Source organism: Paralichthys olivaceus, chromosome 10 (genome assembly GCF_024713975.1).
Source record: "Paralichthys olivaceus isolate ysfri-2021 chromosome 10, ASM2471397v2, whole genome shotgun sequence".
Lineage (NCBI taxonomy): Eukaryota > Metazoa > Chordata > Actinopteri > Pleuronectiformes > Paralichthyidae > Paralichthys > Paralichthys olivaceus.
This window is the reverse complement of record NC_091102.1, coordinates 6,945,354-6,962,803: the sequence shown is the minus strand read 5'-3', so window position 1 is coordinate 6,962,803 and position 17,450 is coordinate 6,945,354. Positions and strand designations below refer to the sequence as shown.

The following is a 17,450-nucleotide window of genomic DNA, read 5'->3' as shown; positions in this document are numbered from 1 at the left end:
CTCGTCTTTTCCCTTTTTCTCAAAGAACATAAACAACACAACATCCTGCAACAGTGTCATAGGTCGAATATCATAACCCGTAACACACATGAATACATCTGATCATCATTTCTTCTTCAGTTATAAATTTCTGTCTGTGATTCGTGAACAAATTGTGAATGAAAGTATAGTATTTGGACACCTCACCACAAGAGCTTGAAGCAGTGACTCATATTGTCAGAGAACAGACATGTGCATTAGCTCTGATGCTATAAACCTCGATCTTCTGCATTTTCACAAATAGAAATCCACAATTAAATCAGTTTTTTAATATGTTATGTCCTAAAATATCATTCTTGACATATTTCCTGTTTTCTCAATCATGACTCTATTCCCTTGCTCCCCTTCAAATCCTGGAGTTTATCAATGACTTCCCTACAATGTCTGCAGTTCAATAATATGTCACAAGGGGGAGCATTATCACCCAATTTATTAACCTTGATGACTTTGACAAGCACCTCCTGCTCCTCTCTTCTATTATCCCCTTCCTCCTCCTCCTCCTCCTCCTCCTCTTCCTCTTCCTCGCTGTCTGGCTGCAGCTTCATATCACCACTGTCCTACTACTGCTAATCTATGATGTCATTAGGACTGGGCTGTAAATCTGCAGCAGGCAGACGAGCACCAAATTTCACACTGCGTCTGAGATACTGTTTCCTCCACTTGGTAAACAAATTCAACGTTAAGATAAGGGAATCTGCTCGTTCTGATTTATCCTGAGAAAATATTGCACGATCACAAATGAGGCAACAGGCATCGCTGCTATAAACCTGTGGATGTGCTGGGGGGGGTTATTTTTCATGTTTCCCTCTATTTAAAGTGCTTTCAAAGACCCTCAACTCCATTCCAGCTCAATGCAGCCGTGGCCTTCTGGGCCACTGTTTGATCAGCTTCCTTGTTTCCTGTCCAAACACAGACCCACAAGAGGAAACCGTGTTTACCGAGCCGAGCACTGAGTCAGAGCCCTGTGAAGTCTCAAGGCCACAGAGACGCATGTTTGGTATTTCTGCCTCTGTCCGGACTGAACATTCCAGGTGTATGTTAGAGGAACTGAGTCCTTAAAGACCTAAACAAAAACACGCTCACATATAAATATCATTCACCCAGTGCCAGGTCTGGGGGTGTGAGCGTATTAAACAAACTATCCGCAGACCTTGGGAAAAATGAAAAACAGACCTCTTATTCCTGCATAGGTTAAGAATTGTTGACGGTGCTGAAGGTGAAGCTACAGACTGCCGTCTCCTACACAAGATTTATTTACCTTATTGCACTTGTAATGCAAATGTACTTTTCCTTAGTATAAGACTGGCCAAATATTTCACATTGTGTTTGACGTTTTGAGTGAAAACACAATATAAATAGACATTTTTAGGTTTAATTACTAGTTTTTTTCCTCTGAGAAGAAAGTGGAGACTAAAGTCAAAGAATGAAGGAGAGGCCATGGCAAAGGAGCAGGGTACGAGGCTGCAGTGAAATAAAAAAAATAATGTTGGAAAAAACACACTTTTCTCATGGTCTAGCAATAAAACTAACAGGGAGGGTGAAGTGTTGGAGTGTTTTTCAGAGGTTCATAAAGTAATTTCCTTGTCACAAAGAGCTTTTAACATGGAGGGCGGTGGAAGCAAGGCCACAAGAATTCATATCAAAGCCAAGGTCCTGGATACACTCTCACTATTGTGGCTTTAATGCTATGTAGCACTCTGTGACTTGCCTTTATTTAAAAAGCTTTTTGTATGTAACCTTGTTAATTGGAACAGTCATATACTGTTTACTTGTAATTTTTCCTGCCTTTGTGTCAGCGTGATTTAAAAACCCCTATCACAGTTTGTCAAGGCCCATGTCTTTGAGCTCTCTGTAATTTAGACATGGATACAGATGCACACACATGTGCACACAAACATGTACACATCTCCAGTGTTTTTACTCATGAACTCCTGTGCACATTACGATTTCAATGTCCAGCATGACTTCAGTAAAGCTGAAGCTCGCACACCAACACATACACAAACACGCATTTGTGCCACACAAGAATTCCAGGCTACAGTTGGTGTATTGAGGGTCTTAATTCAATTAACATTTGTTCAGAAGCTGAGCTCTCGCAGCAAATCTCTCACACGGCCTTGAGCCAATGTGTTTTTTTAAAGATTACATCCACCGGAATGACCTAATGTTCGAGAGGCAGCATGCTGGAACATTCAATGACAGCCCTGCTCTGTATCGGGCTGATTGACACTGAGGTACCGTAGGTGGTGGAACGGGAGAACACACATTTCCCGGTCAGTTAGCCACTCAAGGTTGCGGGGAGCCTGCAGCGGTGTAGCTGACCTTGGCTAAGCTGTAGCAGACTGAGAAAGACCTTGAGAGACAGAGGGGCAGCAGGACCTGACACTCAAAAGGGAACATGATGTGGAATTGCATGACTATACATTACAGTGCACGGAGCCCACATTAATGTTGATGGCAAAACAAAAAAACAGGATTTCATCAACATAATTTAATACATATGTGATTTTAACTTGATTTGTGCATAAGAGATTTTCCCTCGAAAATTTTCAAATTTGGTTAAAATAACTTTCGCATATTTTTAAGTTTTAGGAATAAATTATTGTTGAAATTTCAAGGCAATATATTATTCTCATGACCTTCCTTGCTTGCAATTTAAAAAAATGATTCTGATTTTTATTATTATTATTATTCGCAGACCTTCATGAATTGATTAGACTGAATTCTTGATTTTCTGTGGTGTTTAAATGTTTTTCAGATAAAGTCTTATTTTACAGATCCATTCATATTCCTTCATTCATCAGTTGCTTTTGTGCAAGAAGACGAACGATAGGCTACAATCCAAGCCACAAGAAACCGTCATGACCTTCCTCTCAGGGATTTGTTGGTATGAGGGTTTAAATGTGAAAAACAAGAATCAACTGTAGATGGCATGTAACTCGTTATTTGCCACAGTTTGCGTCGTCAGGCATTTTATTTTATCTGGCAGATCACATGGAAAACTACATAATCATGGTAAATCCACACCATCGTCATTTTAAGGAATCTGATCTCTTCCGCTCTGGTCGAGGATACGAGTTTCTGAAATGAGGTCAAAGAGGCTGAACTCTTGTTTTATTCACCATAACACATAATCTTTTCTTATATATATTCTTATGTTTGTATTTTGATCTCACAATGAACATTTTATTGTGTTTCCCTCCAGCACTTTTACTGTTTCACTTTTCCTTAACTTATTTTAAAGATATTCCTGGAAAAAGTCTTATTTTTAACTAAATTTAACTGAACAACACACTGCCACAAATTCAAGCTGCACAATATTTAAACCCCCCAGAAAAAAAAATATTCTGTCTTTCATGTGCTGTGAAGAAATAAAAAAATCATCTTGCACTTTTTACATCCACAGAAAGCTCAAGGTTAATGTGTTTCTGTAAAAAGCGGAAATGTACAGAATCTCTCCATTTGATGTTTCAATACGTCGACACTTCGAGATTACAGCTCCCTGACTTACACATGATAAAATAGGCACATATATAGAGCCACATAGCAAAGAGAGGTTAGTGTTTGAATTTCCAAGCTTTTAGTGAAAGTTAAACTTTGATTGCTTCTTGCAAAAGGAAGCAGAAGCTAAAGCGTTACAATTACGAGTGCTATGACAGGGACGGATTTAACGGTGAAGGGGCCCCAGGGCAAAAATGAGCTGTGAGCCCCCCATGGACCCCCTGTTTCTCCCACCCTTGAAATATGTTTTAGTTTGTGACTTATAGTAAATCAGTGGCAATTTGACAGAGTATACATTTATTAAATAATGTGCAACATCATTCAATTTAGAGTCTTCAACTGACTTAACCCCAATCTGCATGTCTCTGGGCTATGGGATGAAGCTGCAGTAGATGCAGTAAACTCACGCAGACAAACATGTAACGTGTAAACTCCACAGAGAAACAAACTGGTATTTGAACCAGCAACCCTCTTGCATGTGAATACAATAAATACTGAAATGATACCGTCCTTAAAGCTGGATTTTACATTTGAGCCCCTCTACAAAACTCTTGGCCTTAAGCCCCAGGTCAACCTACAGACACAAGTCTGTGGCTGTGTAATCCAACCTGAACTGCTGCAGACCGGAAGTTGGAATTCATCATTTTAGATTTAGATTTATTTCATCAACATCTGACCAACATGTAAAACTTTCTCTCCTGTCACACAACTTGTATGATCAAGACAATCTCGTTCATTTGTAGTTGAATGTATTTGAAATCGAATGAGTGAAGCCACGTATATCAGATGAACGGCGTCTTTTGAGGTGGCTCGGAAAAAGAGTGACTTCTATAAACAACGAGTTCAACAAGCTTAACTATCATTTAGTGGAGACTCTGGCCTCGGCATAGGCAAACGTATATAAAGCAATGGCAATAAAAGAGAGGAAAATTATACTGGCAAAAACAAATCATGAAGAGAAGGCAGAATATTGTGCTAAAGCAATTTATCCAGTTAAGCAAGGCCAATGGATGAACTTGCAAAGGAAAGAAACGTAATGGGAAAGAACCTTTCGCTGAAAGAATCTCAGATTAGATTAATAAGAGTGAAATGTGACATGTTTCAAAAACCGCGGCCGTGTCTGAAATTGGATACTTCAGTCAGTGCATATACATGTAGTACGAGTAGTACAGTGTTTACAAGGTACACACACAGGCTTAGTGTGTGGGCTTCGATGGTGGGCTTGTCTCAAATCAAACACGGTTGTGGTGGGTTTAATCATAGCTTTTAACTGTAAAGCTAACCAACTTATCTTCTCTCTTCGATGACTGGACTTTTCTAAATGGATCTACACTTCAGACTGAACCCTAACCTTGTCCTAACTCTAAATGAATTTACTCTAACTCTAATCATAGCTTCTAAACCCAAATCTAACTAACTTATCTTTTTGGGTGTGTTAGCCACTCTAATAACAGCTATTTCATTTTTTTAAAATTGTTGCATAGTAGGAATCTTTATATGTTGTCATGCAGCAGAACAAATGTGGAACAGTTCAAACTGGAGAATCTTAATTATCCGTACAGGTGTGAATGTGAGAGTGAATTGTTGTTTGTCTCTGTCAGCGCTATGATACGCTGAGACCTCGCCTCCGGCTCCCCCACAACCCTTACAGGAAAAGCGATATAGATAATGGATGGTTGAACATAAACTTTTGCATCGTGCTGTTTTAGCTTTATCTGTGCGAAACTGGTAACCGCGGCCGTCAAATAGAAGAAACAACACGAAGAAGCGATAAGAGAGTGTATTTCCCAGGCAGCAGAGTAGAAAGGGTAGAATCACTGTATAGAGTTGCACAAAAAAAACGTCTGGAAATGATTTCTGACAATTCAGATGATGATGAGCAATTCCACAGCGCCTCATGAAAGCATGAATTTGAATACTTTCAGGTGGCGATGTTAAAATATAGAAGCATTGCATTTTCAAGGCAATCACTCAAGTGTCGCTCGAGCAAAGCCGAGCCAGACGGCGTGACTCACCGCCTGCACGACGTCAAATCACTTACACAAGTCTTAAAATTGTTTCTCTCACTGTAGGGGCGTCTAGCCGACAGGTTCACTGCCGGTCTTTGGGGTTGAGAATGAAAATTACTCATCGTGCAGCATTCGTCACTTAAAAGAAAGAAAGAGCACTTTATTGTCTAATTTCCACACGTCTATTTCTTCACAAACACCTCCCCCCTGTTTTCCGCTCACCCCTTCACCCTCACCTCCCCCTCCCCAGTCTCCTCTTGCCATGCCAGCATTGTTATTAGTGCCATAATTTACCTCCTTATGCAAACATAACCCTGTCCTCGATATGCTGTAAGGCAAAATATTCATACTGTAGTCACTTTGAGACCAATAAAGAATGAGATAAGAGGGACATAAATTATCCCCCTGTATCTGCACTACTTCATATTCCAGTGAATACACTCACACACTCACACACACACACACACACACACACACACACACACACACACACACACACACACACACACACACACACACACACACAGAGAGATGCCTGCATGTCTTCCATGTGTTTTCAGTGATGGCTCTACAGCAGAAATGAAAAAGGGACATGATGTCATTGTGTGACACATATTTGGATAAGATGAAGGGATCAGCAGTGATAAGCAGAGATAGAGGGAAAGGACAAGAGAGGCAAAGCGAGATGAGGACACTTAAACGGGACGTGCAAGTGTGCGAGTCAGGTGAGACAATCTGCATTTTAATCGCTGTTACGTCTGGATGTGTTTTTTTTTACGACACTGCTGTCGAGTAAATCCTGGCTGAGATCATCCGGACGGACGGACGGACGGGGGGGGGGGGGGGGGGGGGGGGTAACCGCGATGGAGCTGAGGTGAAGATAGTCTGAAGTCGTGATGAGAGGGGATGAAGTGAGTCCCCATCAGCGTGGCACAGGGGGATTCTTGTGCTGTGAGGATTCAGTAGCACATACACCCTGGTGGGTTTGACCTTGACAGCCTCCCCTCCCTCCTCCCCTCCCTCCTCCCCACATGTTAACCCCCACCCCCCTCAACCCCCCAGGGTCCCACTCAACCTTGGCTAATTATTTCATGTCCCAGTGGCATATGTTCAACACACAATTTATCCACAACAAGGACATTACAACTGCAGTGTCCCGCCTCTACACTCCCTCTCACTCCCTCTCCTCGTGTTATTGGCATTCTGCTGTTTATCTGTATTTGTGTTTGTGCGGCTACAGTGCAGCTTATAGTGAGTTATGTATTTTTGACACATTTCATTTAAAGATGTAATATTTACTTGTGTCAAACCCTGAGAAATCCCCGCGTTTCATTTTGGTTGTGGTTTACTGGCGTCATATCCAACTTCCAGAGTAAATGACATTTGAAAAAAGAAAAAAAACCTTGGTCACTTGTAATGGATCACGATTCTTCATTGTCGTTCGCTGCATAAAAAATACGTGAACATGATTTGTGTCTGAGTTGCATCAGGTAGATTTTCTTTAGGTGAACAACTCCCATGATCCCACACTGCTTCCCGATGTCATCGACATAGGTCTTTTGATTTTGTTTAGATTAAGAGACCCCTAGTGGCCATAGTAACATATTGCTAGTTAGTTAGGATTAGTTTGGGAACATAGCGGAGAATTGAGCAGCATAAGAATCAAGATATTTCCCTCAGGAGTTGGTGAAAACTAAAAAAAAGAGAAAAAAGTAAGAATATCGGACCTAAATTTATCATGTGGCAAATACTTGATATTCACTAATATCAACTTAAAGGTAAGTGTTGTGTTTGTGTTACCACCAAGTATCTAGACCATCAACTAAAGCAGATTTAATTTTTCTTTTGTGAAAGTGACCCTATTGAGAAGCTTATCATAGAACCCTATGTTGCATTTTATTACAGACAATAGAGAAGAAGTTATGATGGGAGGCGGTTATATTACTCTGACATTTCACTTGGTTTAGATAGAAAAGGAGCTCATGCACCATTTTGTTTTTCTACAAAACAGCATATCACAGCATTCCTCAATCATTCTCCTCTGTTATTATCACCAAACTGCACACCACTTGAGCAGGTTATACTAAAAAGCCTTCAGATTGGGCTGAACAGAATGAAGCACTTTCTGAAGCAGCAGTGATGGTTAACGCTTTAAAAAAATAATGAGATGTGAGTTATTCTTCAGCGCATCACTGAAACTGTGCGATTCAGGAGAGAGACAAAAGCTTTGGTGTCATCCGTGGTTTGAAAAAAAGATTTTTTTCTAAATCCTCATATTCAAGACTTTAAAATCTTAAAATCTTTTCAACTAATTATTCATTTCAGAGTTTAGATCACAGTGCAGCAGTTTGCCTCATTACTGGGTCAATGTTCAAATGAGTCTTTTAAGGAGTGTGACTTCTAATCAATCTCTGCTATGAACAGCAGGTAAATTACCAGTGTGCAAACTAAAAGATATATTTCTTTCCCCTTTATCCTTTTAAATAAATGACTGAACCAACACACAGTCAAATCATGAAAATAGAAATAATCCAACATTAACACACAGGTGGGTCTTGTTGGCAGCTGATCCAACAGACTCCCACGTGCTGGATCGTGGCCCGAGGCTGCAGGCTGAGGAGCATCATGACCCAGATGGACGTCACTGTGGCTCATCACATTAATATCTGCCCGAAACTGAGATCTGAGCTAAAAGCAACTCTAATAACGAGCTTCAGTTAGTTATTTCAGCTAGTGCTTCTCTTTTCATTAACATTGTGTGTTCACCAAATTCTCAAAACTCCAAAGTCCAAAGACGAATAATAATAAACAAATAGTGCAAGGATGTAACATGCAAGAGTCACCACTAGATGTCACTGAATTCTACACACTGAACCTTTAAGGAAAACAAATTCCAACACGATCTGCTCAATTTTAGTCACCATTGTTCAAAACACACAAAAAGCTTCATGGAAAGCCCAGCGCCAACTAGTGGTTTGGTTGTATCACAGCAGAGAAACACCAGCGCACAAGTGGAAATGCTCACAACATGTAGGCTCCCTTGTATAGACGCCTGCGTAAATTCAGTGTAGAGATGTAAACCTGCCTCAAGGGTTAGAAAAGATTAGGAAAGCACAATTTCAGTACAGTATACAAACAAGACAAGTTTATCTGATATTTTTGAAGGAATCACTATCCAACACAATCAGATAAATGTGACTGAGAAGAGTATTTCCCTTTGAAACGTAGTGGAGGGGAAGTTTAGTGAAATACAACAAAATGGAGATATTTAAGTTGAGTACAAGTACCTCAAAAGTGCATTTACGTAGTTGAGTAAAGTGCTCGTGTTCCGCCTCTGCAGAAAACACTCCTGTGAGTCACTTTTTTAGTCATTTGTTTTGTCGACAGCTGTGAGGTCAACACAGCACTGGATCAAAGCTGAAGATTCTCTGCAGAACAAACCACATGCTTTATAATAAAAAAAATGTTTCTGTGGTTTCATTAAACACTTTAAGATCTTTAAGGTGTTAAAATAATTGGCATGTTTCTTTTCTGGGACAATTTTACCTATAAAAACAAACACAAACCACCAATGTCACTGTGGAAAATAAGATGGAACACAAAAAAATACAACATGACACTGTACAACATGTTTTATTTTAACAACACAACCCAGCAACAACTTGTAATAAAAAACATCTTCTGTGCATTGAAGCTCACATGTACTCTGCTTTGTTTTGCTGTACATGAGGTAGTTGGGGTAAATATACAGACGCAACTACAGAGCACCGTGTCACAAGCGTGTGTTACGTGCACGTGTGCTGTTTACCCACATTCAGTGAGACATTGACAGCTGAGGTAAACAATGAGAGAAGCTGTTTGTTCAACTCGTTCTGTATCACTGAGCTGGTTTATTAACTCATGTTCTCACTACATGAGAAACTGAGTCCAGAGACCGGGTCTGTCCACCCTCCACCATATACACTCATCTGATATTAGAAACTGTGGTTGTATTCAGCTCATTTGCATCAGAAAATATGTTTTCAAGCGAACGGAATGGAGCGGATTACAGTTTTTATTCTACATAATGAAGAAATGATTATCATCCCCGGAAAGGTGGAAAATTGTTGATCCTAAACATTTCAGTAAAATGTTCACTAATGTGTTCAGTTCCTTTTCTGCCAAAGTATTTCGTTTTGAAATATCATATATGCTTGTTGTGACTTCAGACTTATTAGATGCTGGCAGCTGCTGTTTTAGGTTAGCGAGAGATCAGGGTCTTGGTTTATACAGAAAAGTCTTTTTTTTGTCTCCGCAGTCAAGACTCAGGAAAACTCTGGACTCTGGTGTCCGGGGCTTTGGAACGTCCGCCGCCCACCTCGACCACCTCCCTGCAACGTTACCTGTGAACTCAATCCTGTCAGCAATGATGTTTTTCAACATAGAATTATTAGTAATAGTAATACGTAAATTTAATTTGTGGGTGACACTTTTTTCGACTTGAGAATAAAACAAATTCTTTCTCCCATTTACAGCAGAGTGGTGGTTATAATGTGAAAAAATGCTACTAAGGGCACCTTGAATTAAAAACTGTGAATCTGATGAAGATTGATTTCTGTAAACAATGTAAGTTGCGCTGACTATAAAGTAAACAGGGAAGTCATGGACGTTGTGGGTTTCTTAATGGTATTAAAAATAATATATCGTTAAGAACCTTTTCTCTGAAGTGACATGATGTGAGCACCAAGGTAATGACGTTACTCAGCCGCTGAAATCTCAAATAAGAAATGAATTTCATTGCATTCACTAGTTGACGAAATAATAATAATTATAATCTCCACAGAGGAGGTTGTTTTCACCCCTGTTCATTTGTTTGTTTGTTTTAAACAAGGTTACACAAAAAATACTGAACAGATTTCCAACAAACTTGGAGGGAGGCTGAGGTATGATTCAGGGAGAACCCATTAAAGTCTGGTGCCAGAAATTATTTTTATCTATTGTTATGTTACGAGACATTTTCACTGTTTTCCCAGGGAATAATAAATGTGTCTTGATACGTTTAACCAGAACCATTAGTGAGCTAATATCTACCAGTTGGTGCAATGATGTGCAGATTGATTGAATTCAAGGGCACAATTGGTCCTTGGAGGTTTGTCCTCTACTGTGTGACATTCTAGTTAAAAATATATCATCATAATAAACCTTATCCTGTGATGTGACATGATGCGATTACTCTAATTTGAGAAGCTCAAGAGAAATTTACAAGAATCATGGTGATGACGCCGCACAGCTTCTAACATCTTATGATAAGAAGATGAAGAAGTGAAATTAATGATCATTCTCAATCATTAAATCATCTCATTTTTAAAAATGATTTTCATTGCATTCCCTATTTGACAAAATAAATAAAGACAAAGTTTTAAAAAAAGCTGCATTTAACTTTACTTTTATCCGGCACATCTGAAGCAAACTTGTCTTCTTTCTTCCTCTCTGACACACACACAGACACACACACGCACTTTCACTCTGCTGTAAGTTGGCGACATGAGTCCTTGGAAAGTGCAGTATTCAATTTGAAACTATTATGGAGACAAGGACACAGTCTTTTATGTGAGCAGCCACAGAGAGAAAATGGAGGCAGTCACTATAGCAACCGCCAGGAGAGCGCCCAACAAATCAACAAACAATGCAGTACAAGACTTTTCCAGAGGAGCCATTTAATGCAAAGCCTTGAATCATACAAAGTTGTCCTCTTAAGTTTCTGAGACCTGTCTTGGAGTGTCTGTGGCCCCGAGTGTTTGGTAAAAAAACCTTTTGTTTTTCCCCACACTTGTCTTTCAAGGCCGGCTCGGCTGAATTTGCCAAAGAGCTGTCTTCTTGGGTCACGGCAACCTTAGAGTTTCATTTGTGAAATCAGCCTTCAGGAAATGCTCACTGCTGCAAAAGTACATAGCACAACAATACTCGCTCTCTGGACACACTGTGTATTTATTTGAGCAATCTCCGCACATTGAACGAGTTCAGCGCTTCTGCGAGGAAATTGTGGAGTTGGATTAAAACACTGTGTCAAAATAAGAGTTTAAAGCAGTGGGAATTTACTTTGTCTTTCCATTTTTATTCCTGCGTGTTGCTCTCACGTTCCCGTGCTCCCTCGTCTGAGCAGCTTCTCTGATTCTGACCTTGCTCTAAATTTCAGCTCTGGCCACACAGAGCTGCAGCAGCACACGGCTGCGACTCGGACTGTCTGGGTGACACAGCCATTTGTCAAAGAAATACTGTGCAGATCGCAGACAGAATGCGAGTATGACAACCAAAATATTGCTAGCTCTCTGGGACATTGTGCATGTGCCGATATTTCAGTGCCGATCAGTTTGCAGATTTGCACCAGAGTAGTTTGTTCACATCGAGACGAGCACAAGTTGAATCGGATGCAGGGACATGATGGTTTACCAGCTGAAGACACACGCTGGGTTTTGTAAGAGGTCAGCTCATATCCTAAAAGTCTGACATGTGATAGGGCTGAGAAACGGGCCTCCCCATGCAGACCCATTTTAAACTGGGCTGGGGACCAGCAGGCACACGGCCAGAGAAGGAGTCTGCTCCATTTCACAGAAAACTGAGAGCGAACTTGACTTTTACAGCTGATACCATGACTCTGACCACTTTATATCATGTAGCTTCTAGAAAACAAACTTTTTTGGCACACAGTGTACACAGTATTCAATTTTGATGTTAGAGCTAAAACCTTCAGCACCAAAAGATCTTTGTTATTAAACTCTTAAAATTCAGTTTTTAACCTAATTTCCTTTTTAAATCATAATCCTAAAGATTTTCCCACGCCTCAAATGTGAAATTTAATCTGAACCAGTTACCAGACCTTCAGTCTTATCGGAGTTCAGTTGCAGAAAGTCACTCAGTCTTTGAAGGCAGCAGGATAATCTCGAGTGATTTTCAGAAAACAAACACACAACTTGTTGTCATTAGCGTAACAATCAGAAGACAAAACGCTGCAGCGACAAATAACATGACTGCGGGGGAGCTAAGAGAAAGAGATTCAAATAGAGAGCATCGGGTTGCTGCTAATGCAGTTTCAGCCACAGACTGTGAATAAAAGAAAACATGACAGCTCCACCACCCTGTTGGGTGGGTGCAATACGCCCGCCTCCTCCATGTTAGTGGATGGGACAAACAGTAAAGTTTGGTATCTGTTAGGTGTTTTTTTTATCACAGTGATGTTTGTTTAATTGTTCATTTTCCCTGATATGTGGAAATTCAGGTAGATTTTAATTGGCAAGGGTGAAGACAACAACTCCCATGATCCCACGCTGCTTGAAGTCGTCATCAATCTAATCTATCTGTCTTTTGTTACGGTTTTGATTGAGAGGCCCCTAGTGGCCAAAGTTACACATAAACAGTTTTATTAGTGCTACAAAATGGGGGTGAAACATCACGACTGACAGCTGATACTGATGCCGGATTGATCGACTTCATGTATTATTGGTGAAATGGGGGCTCCGCACCATGATCACTACTGTGCAGATTCAAAACTGCAAGATGGCAGCAGGATGTGGAGACACGTCGTCCAACTACAGCTCATCATCTTTAGTCCTGAGATCATGGTTACGATGACTCTTTATTGACTTTGTATTGTAGCTGCAGACAGAAGCTCTTTGGTTGAATTTTTTGATAAAGTAGTTGCTCGGTGACGGTTTGCAGCAGTAAAACTACATTTCTCCAAAGTGCAGCTCTCTTTGGACCATTTGATTGATCGTCAGTACTACTCCAAATAAACCTCACCAGTATGTTGCTGCACAAACTGAACTTGGTGTCTGTATAGTTTGAGTTTTTCAAGACTTTTATTATTGGCTCCGTCAGAGCGAAGATGGCGGAGCAGCGAGCTACCTTGTGCAAAATTGCTAAACAAAAAAGAAGAAATGGAGGACCCGTGAAACAAGACAAAGAGTGACAGAGCATCGGAGCTCGTCTTTTCAACTCCTGTGCTTTTGCAACAAGACATAATGTAATCTCTCCTTGAGACAGAGGGATTGTTATAACCTGAGCTGGCTGGGCCTTGAGCGGGAGAAGAGACGGGCTGATTGAAGGCTGTTTATCCCGCGGTGTCCTTGATATAAACATGTGAAAAATCTCTGTTTTCTCTCTCAGCTAAATCAATACAAAGACATTTGGCCTCTGAACAATGTTGAAGCACTACTGCAAAAGTTTTTCATCCTGCCTCCATTCACAGCCGCGTCCTTCGACGAAACAGAGCAGGGGACACTGATGTCCTGCTCACTGCTATTTCATTAATGTTGCCATGCACTCAATGTCATCCTTTCTTTACACCAAAGACAACCTTCTGCGGGGACCTTCATGTACCAATGCGAGGGTATTTGTTAGGTGGCTGCACCAGAACTGCCTGACTCTCTGGACCTCAAGTCAAGACACAGAGGCTTTTTTCCAAAGCAAATTCCCTCATTACGACGACTCATCTTTGCTTAGTTTCTCTTTCCTCCGTAATCACATCTGATTTTCCCCTTCCTCTTTCTCCTTCTCTCTCAGGTAGCAGTCAACCCTAACCTGTGATCCCTCTTAGGAGCAATTAAGATAAACCTCTAATTCATCTGCTTTATCCCGACCTGTCGTTCTCCTTCTCTCACTCACTGACCTCCACTCCTCCTCTCTTTCAAACCGCCCTCCCGCCCTTCTCCATCTGCGCTCTGTTTCTCTCCCTCTTTCGGCTGCTCCCCATCCTCCTTCAGTGACAGAGGCAAGGAGAGCACTGAGTCATGACATCATAATTCACCAGCTCCTGTTTTCACGGTTAAATCAATATCAGTGTGTCCGAGTCAAGGTTGGACGTCGGCCTTCACAGCTCAGCTCTTCCTACTTTTTTTGCCCCCGCTCATAGAAAATCATATAAATTTTCCCTAAAATAATTAAGCCTTCAGATCTGTCGGTGGCCTATATTTTTTACCCGACTCCTGCCTGATAAACAGCGCTGCCAGAGAGTCAAGGTAATGCTGAGAATAGAAGCTGGCTCTGATTTCTTGTCTGTCTCTGCCTCCTCTCTTTCCTTTCTCTCCCGTCTCGCACAATTAATAACATAATCACTTCTACTAACCAGCAGACCTTTTGACTGTGTGTATGATCTTGTGCATTGTGCCAATATGTCACATATTTTGTATAATTACTTTAACCTTTCGTAGGTGAGCAAAAGAGTTGGTTTATATGATTGTGTGGTTTCATGCATGAAAAATGTCCTTTTACAGTGTTGAGCATCTGTGAGGGCACTGAAGGGGGGGGGGGGGGGTTGAAGTGTGTGTATGCACATGTGTGTGTTTGTGCATGTGTGTGTATGAATATACATATATGTGTGTATATGCATGTGTGAGTGCGCAAAAAAGTGTGTGCGTGTACGTGTGTATGCATATAAATGTATGTGTGTGTGTGTGACACAGAGCAGGAGGTGTGGAAGGAGGAGGTGCCAGAGTGTGTGGAGGTGGACCATGCACAGTGAGCAGGCTGTGTGACAGTGGAGCAGACAGGAGCTCATATAAACGTGCTGCCCTTCACTCGGGGCTATCGGGGATAAGAAAACAGCTCTACCCGTGTCACTGACCTCCGGCTGCTTCAAAGAGCAACAGCCGACCTCCGGCTCATGCAGAGCGGCCATGGCCTCGCTGGAGGGCTGCCGCTGCCGGGGATCCAGCGGCCGGAACAGCAGCAGCATCCTCTACAGCATTTTGAAGAGTGACAGCCTCGTAAGCACCGAGGAACAACAACATCCACAAGAACAACAACAAACACTGCAGCACCTGCTCCACAAGACCTCCTCCTCCTCCTCTTCCACCGCCACCTCCTCCGGCCCGGCCTCGCTGCAGGAGCTCCGGCAGCAGGCGTGCTCCTGCGGCTCGGCGCGGCGCCGGGGTGTCCTCCGCTCCCCGCAGGTGACGTGCAAATCGGCGTCGGCAGTCCTGGTGAAGACGCTGCGCTTCGTGAAGAACGTTCCGTGCTTCCGGGAGCTGCCGGAGGACGACCAGCTGGTGCTCATCCGCAGCGGCTGGGCTCCGCTGCTGGTGCTCGGGCTGGCGCAGGACCGAGTGGACTTCGAGACCACGGAGACGGTGGAGCCCAGCATGCTGCAGCGCATCCTCACCGGCCTGCCCGACCGCCAGAGCGAGCCCCCCGCCGGGCAGAGCAGAGCGGCGGCCGGGGTGTCGATGGTGGACATCGAGGCGATCCGAGCTTTCCTGAAGAAGTGCTGGAGTGTGGATATCAGTACCAAGGAGTACGCGTACCTGAAAGGAGCCGTGCTCTTTAACCCGGGTAGGTCTGGGTTTGTAAACTTATTTAACACACATGAGAGCAAACTGTCAGAGCAGCATAAAGACTTTGTCCTAAAAATAAGTTTGTGATGAGTTTTTACGAGTCAGAAGTTTTATTTAATTTGAAATCAGTGGCATACTTGTCCAAAACTATCAAGAAACACGTAGTCCGTGTAAAGACAGGTATACAATGAATATGAATTAAATATTGGGGGGTTGGGGTCAAATACTCTGGATAATTCCTACATTATTATATATGACCAATATATATTTGCATGATAAAGAAATAATCCCTTTTTTTTTGCAGTTGATAGATAAAAACCAACAATAAAAATGTGGGTGAAAAAAGTTAGTCTTTGTTGAAACCAAGCACTTGATCCTGTTTTATAAAAGGGGATAATAGTCATTCAGTGAGACAGTATGATTGATGATTATTCAATGTTTTTTTATAGGGCTGTTTTGATTATTGGGGAGGTTACACCCCCCCATCCATCTGCAAATTACGCCCTAGAATAAACCTCACCTATGGAATAAAAGATGCCATTAGTCTCCCTGCATTTTGCGGTCCATCCAATACATGCTGTATTTTGGATAATAAAAGCAGTTTTATTACCTCTTAAAGCCTCAATAAAGAGCATTAAAGCCTCTTACTGACAATGTCTTATATTAAAGTTGTGTTCTCTCCACTCACTTCCATCTCCTCTCCATCCCTGACCCAGATCTGGAGGGTCTGCGCTGCCTCCACTACATCCAGTCCCTGCGCAGGGAGGCGCACCAGGCTCTGAACGAGCACATCAGGCTCATCCACCGCGAGGACACGACACGCTTCGCCAAGCTGCTCATCGCCCTGTCCATGCTGAGGGCCATCAGCCCGCCGGTGGTCGCCCAGCTCTTCTTCAGACCCGTCATAGGCAGCGTGAACATCGAGGAGGTGCTCATGGAGATGTTCTACGGGAAATGAAGAGGAGTCCCATTTAGAGAGGGTTCAGCTGCCACGAGGACTGAGAGGCTGTGAAAGAGTGAGGAAGATGTAGGGACTGAAATTACTACTGCTGTGTGTGGGGAGATCTGCAAAAAGCTGTGAGACAACCAACACAGGCAAGAGACTGTGTGTGTGTGTGTGTGTGTGTGTGTGTGAGAGTGGCAGAGAGCGTGTTAAAGGTCGGATATGTTATAATAGAGGAAAAATACAAAGCAGCTGCTGGAATTCATAATTTATTTGTTTTTATACACATTATTTTTCTATAATAAAAAAGAACACTCTGATCTGAGCTGGTTTTTATTTATCACTGTATGTCTCTACCCTCGTGTGTTTGTGTGCTACCGCTCTGTCATGACACACTCACTCCAGTGTGAAATCTGTCCCAGACAGCGTCTTAGATCTGAAGTATATCACATTGAGTAGTTTTGTTGCAATGTAGATATGTTTTACAAGTCCTGCATTCAAGTTTTACTTCAGTAAGAATATAGACTATATGTACTAGCTTTGAGACATACTTAAAGTCCTCCAGTGTGAAATCACTCTCAGACAGTATCTTGTATAAGAGATAAAATGTCTTGTTGCGTAAAAAGTGATAACTACAGATCTGATGTTTTT

The 17,450-nt window shown here is 41.9% G+C and overlaps 1 protein-coding gene across 1 annotated transcript; it reads left to right on the top strand.

Annotated features, from left to right (window-relative positions):
• The first annotated feature begins 14,841 nt into the window (after nucleotides 1-14,841).
• nr0b1 (nuclear receptor subfamily 0, group B, member 1) lies at nucleotides 14,842-17,119 on the top strand. The gene is made up of 2 exons (XM_020108975.2): nucleotides 14,842-15,854; nucleotides 16,573-17,119. Exons 1-2 carry the CDS (start codon nucleotides 15,200-15,202, stop codon nucleotides 16,812-16,814), a joined length of 897 nt encoding a protein of 298 aa, XP_019964534.1. The 5' UTR covers nucleotides 14,842-15,199; the 3' UTR covers nucleotides 16,815-17,119.
• The last annotated feature ends 331 nt before the right edge of the window (nucleotides 17,120-17,450 follow it).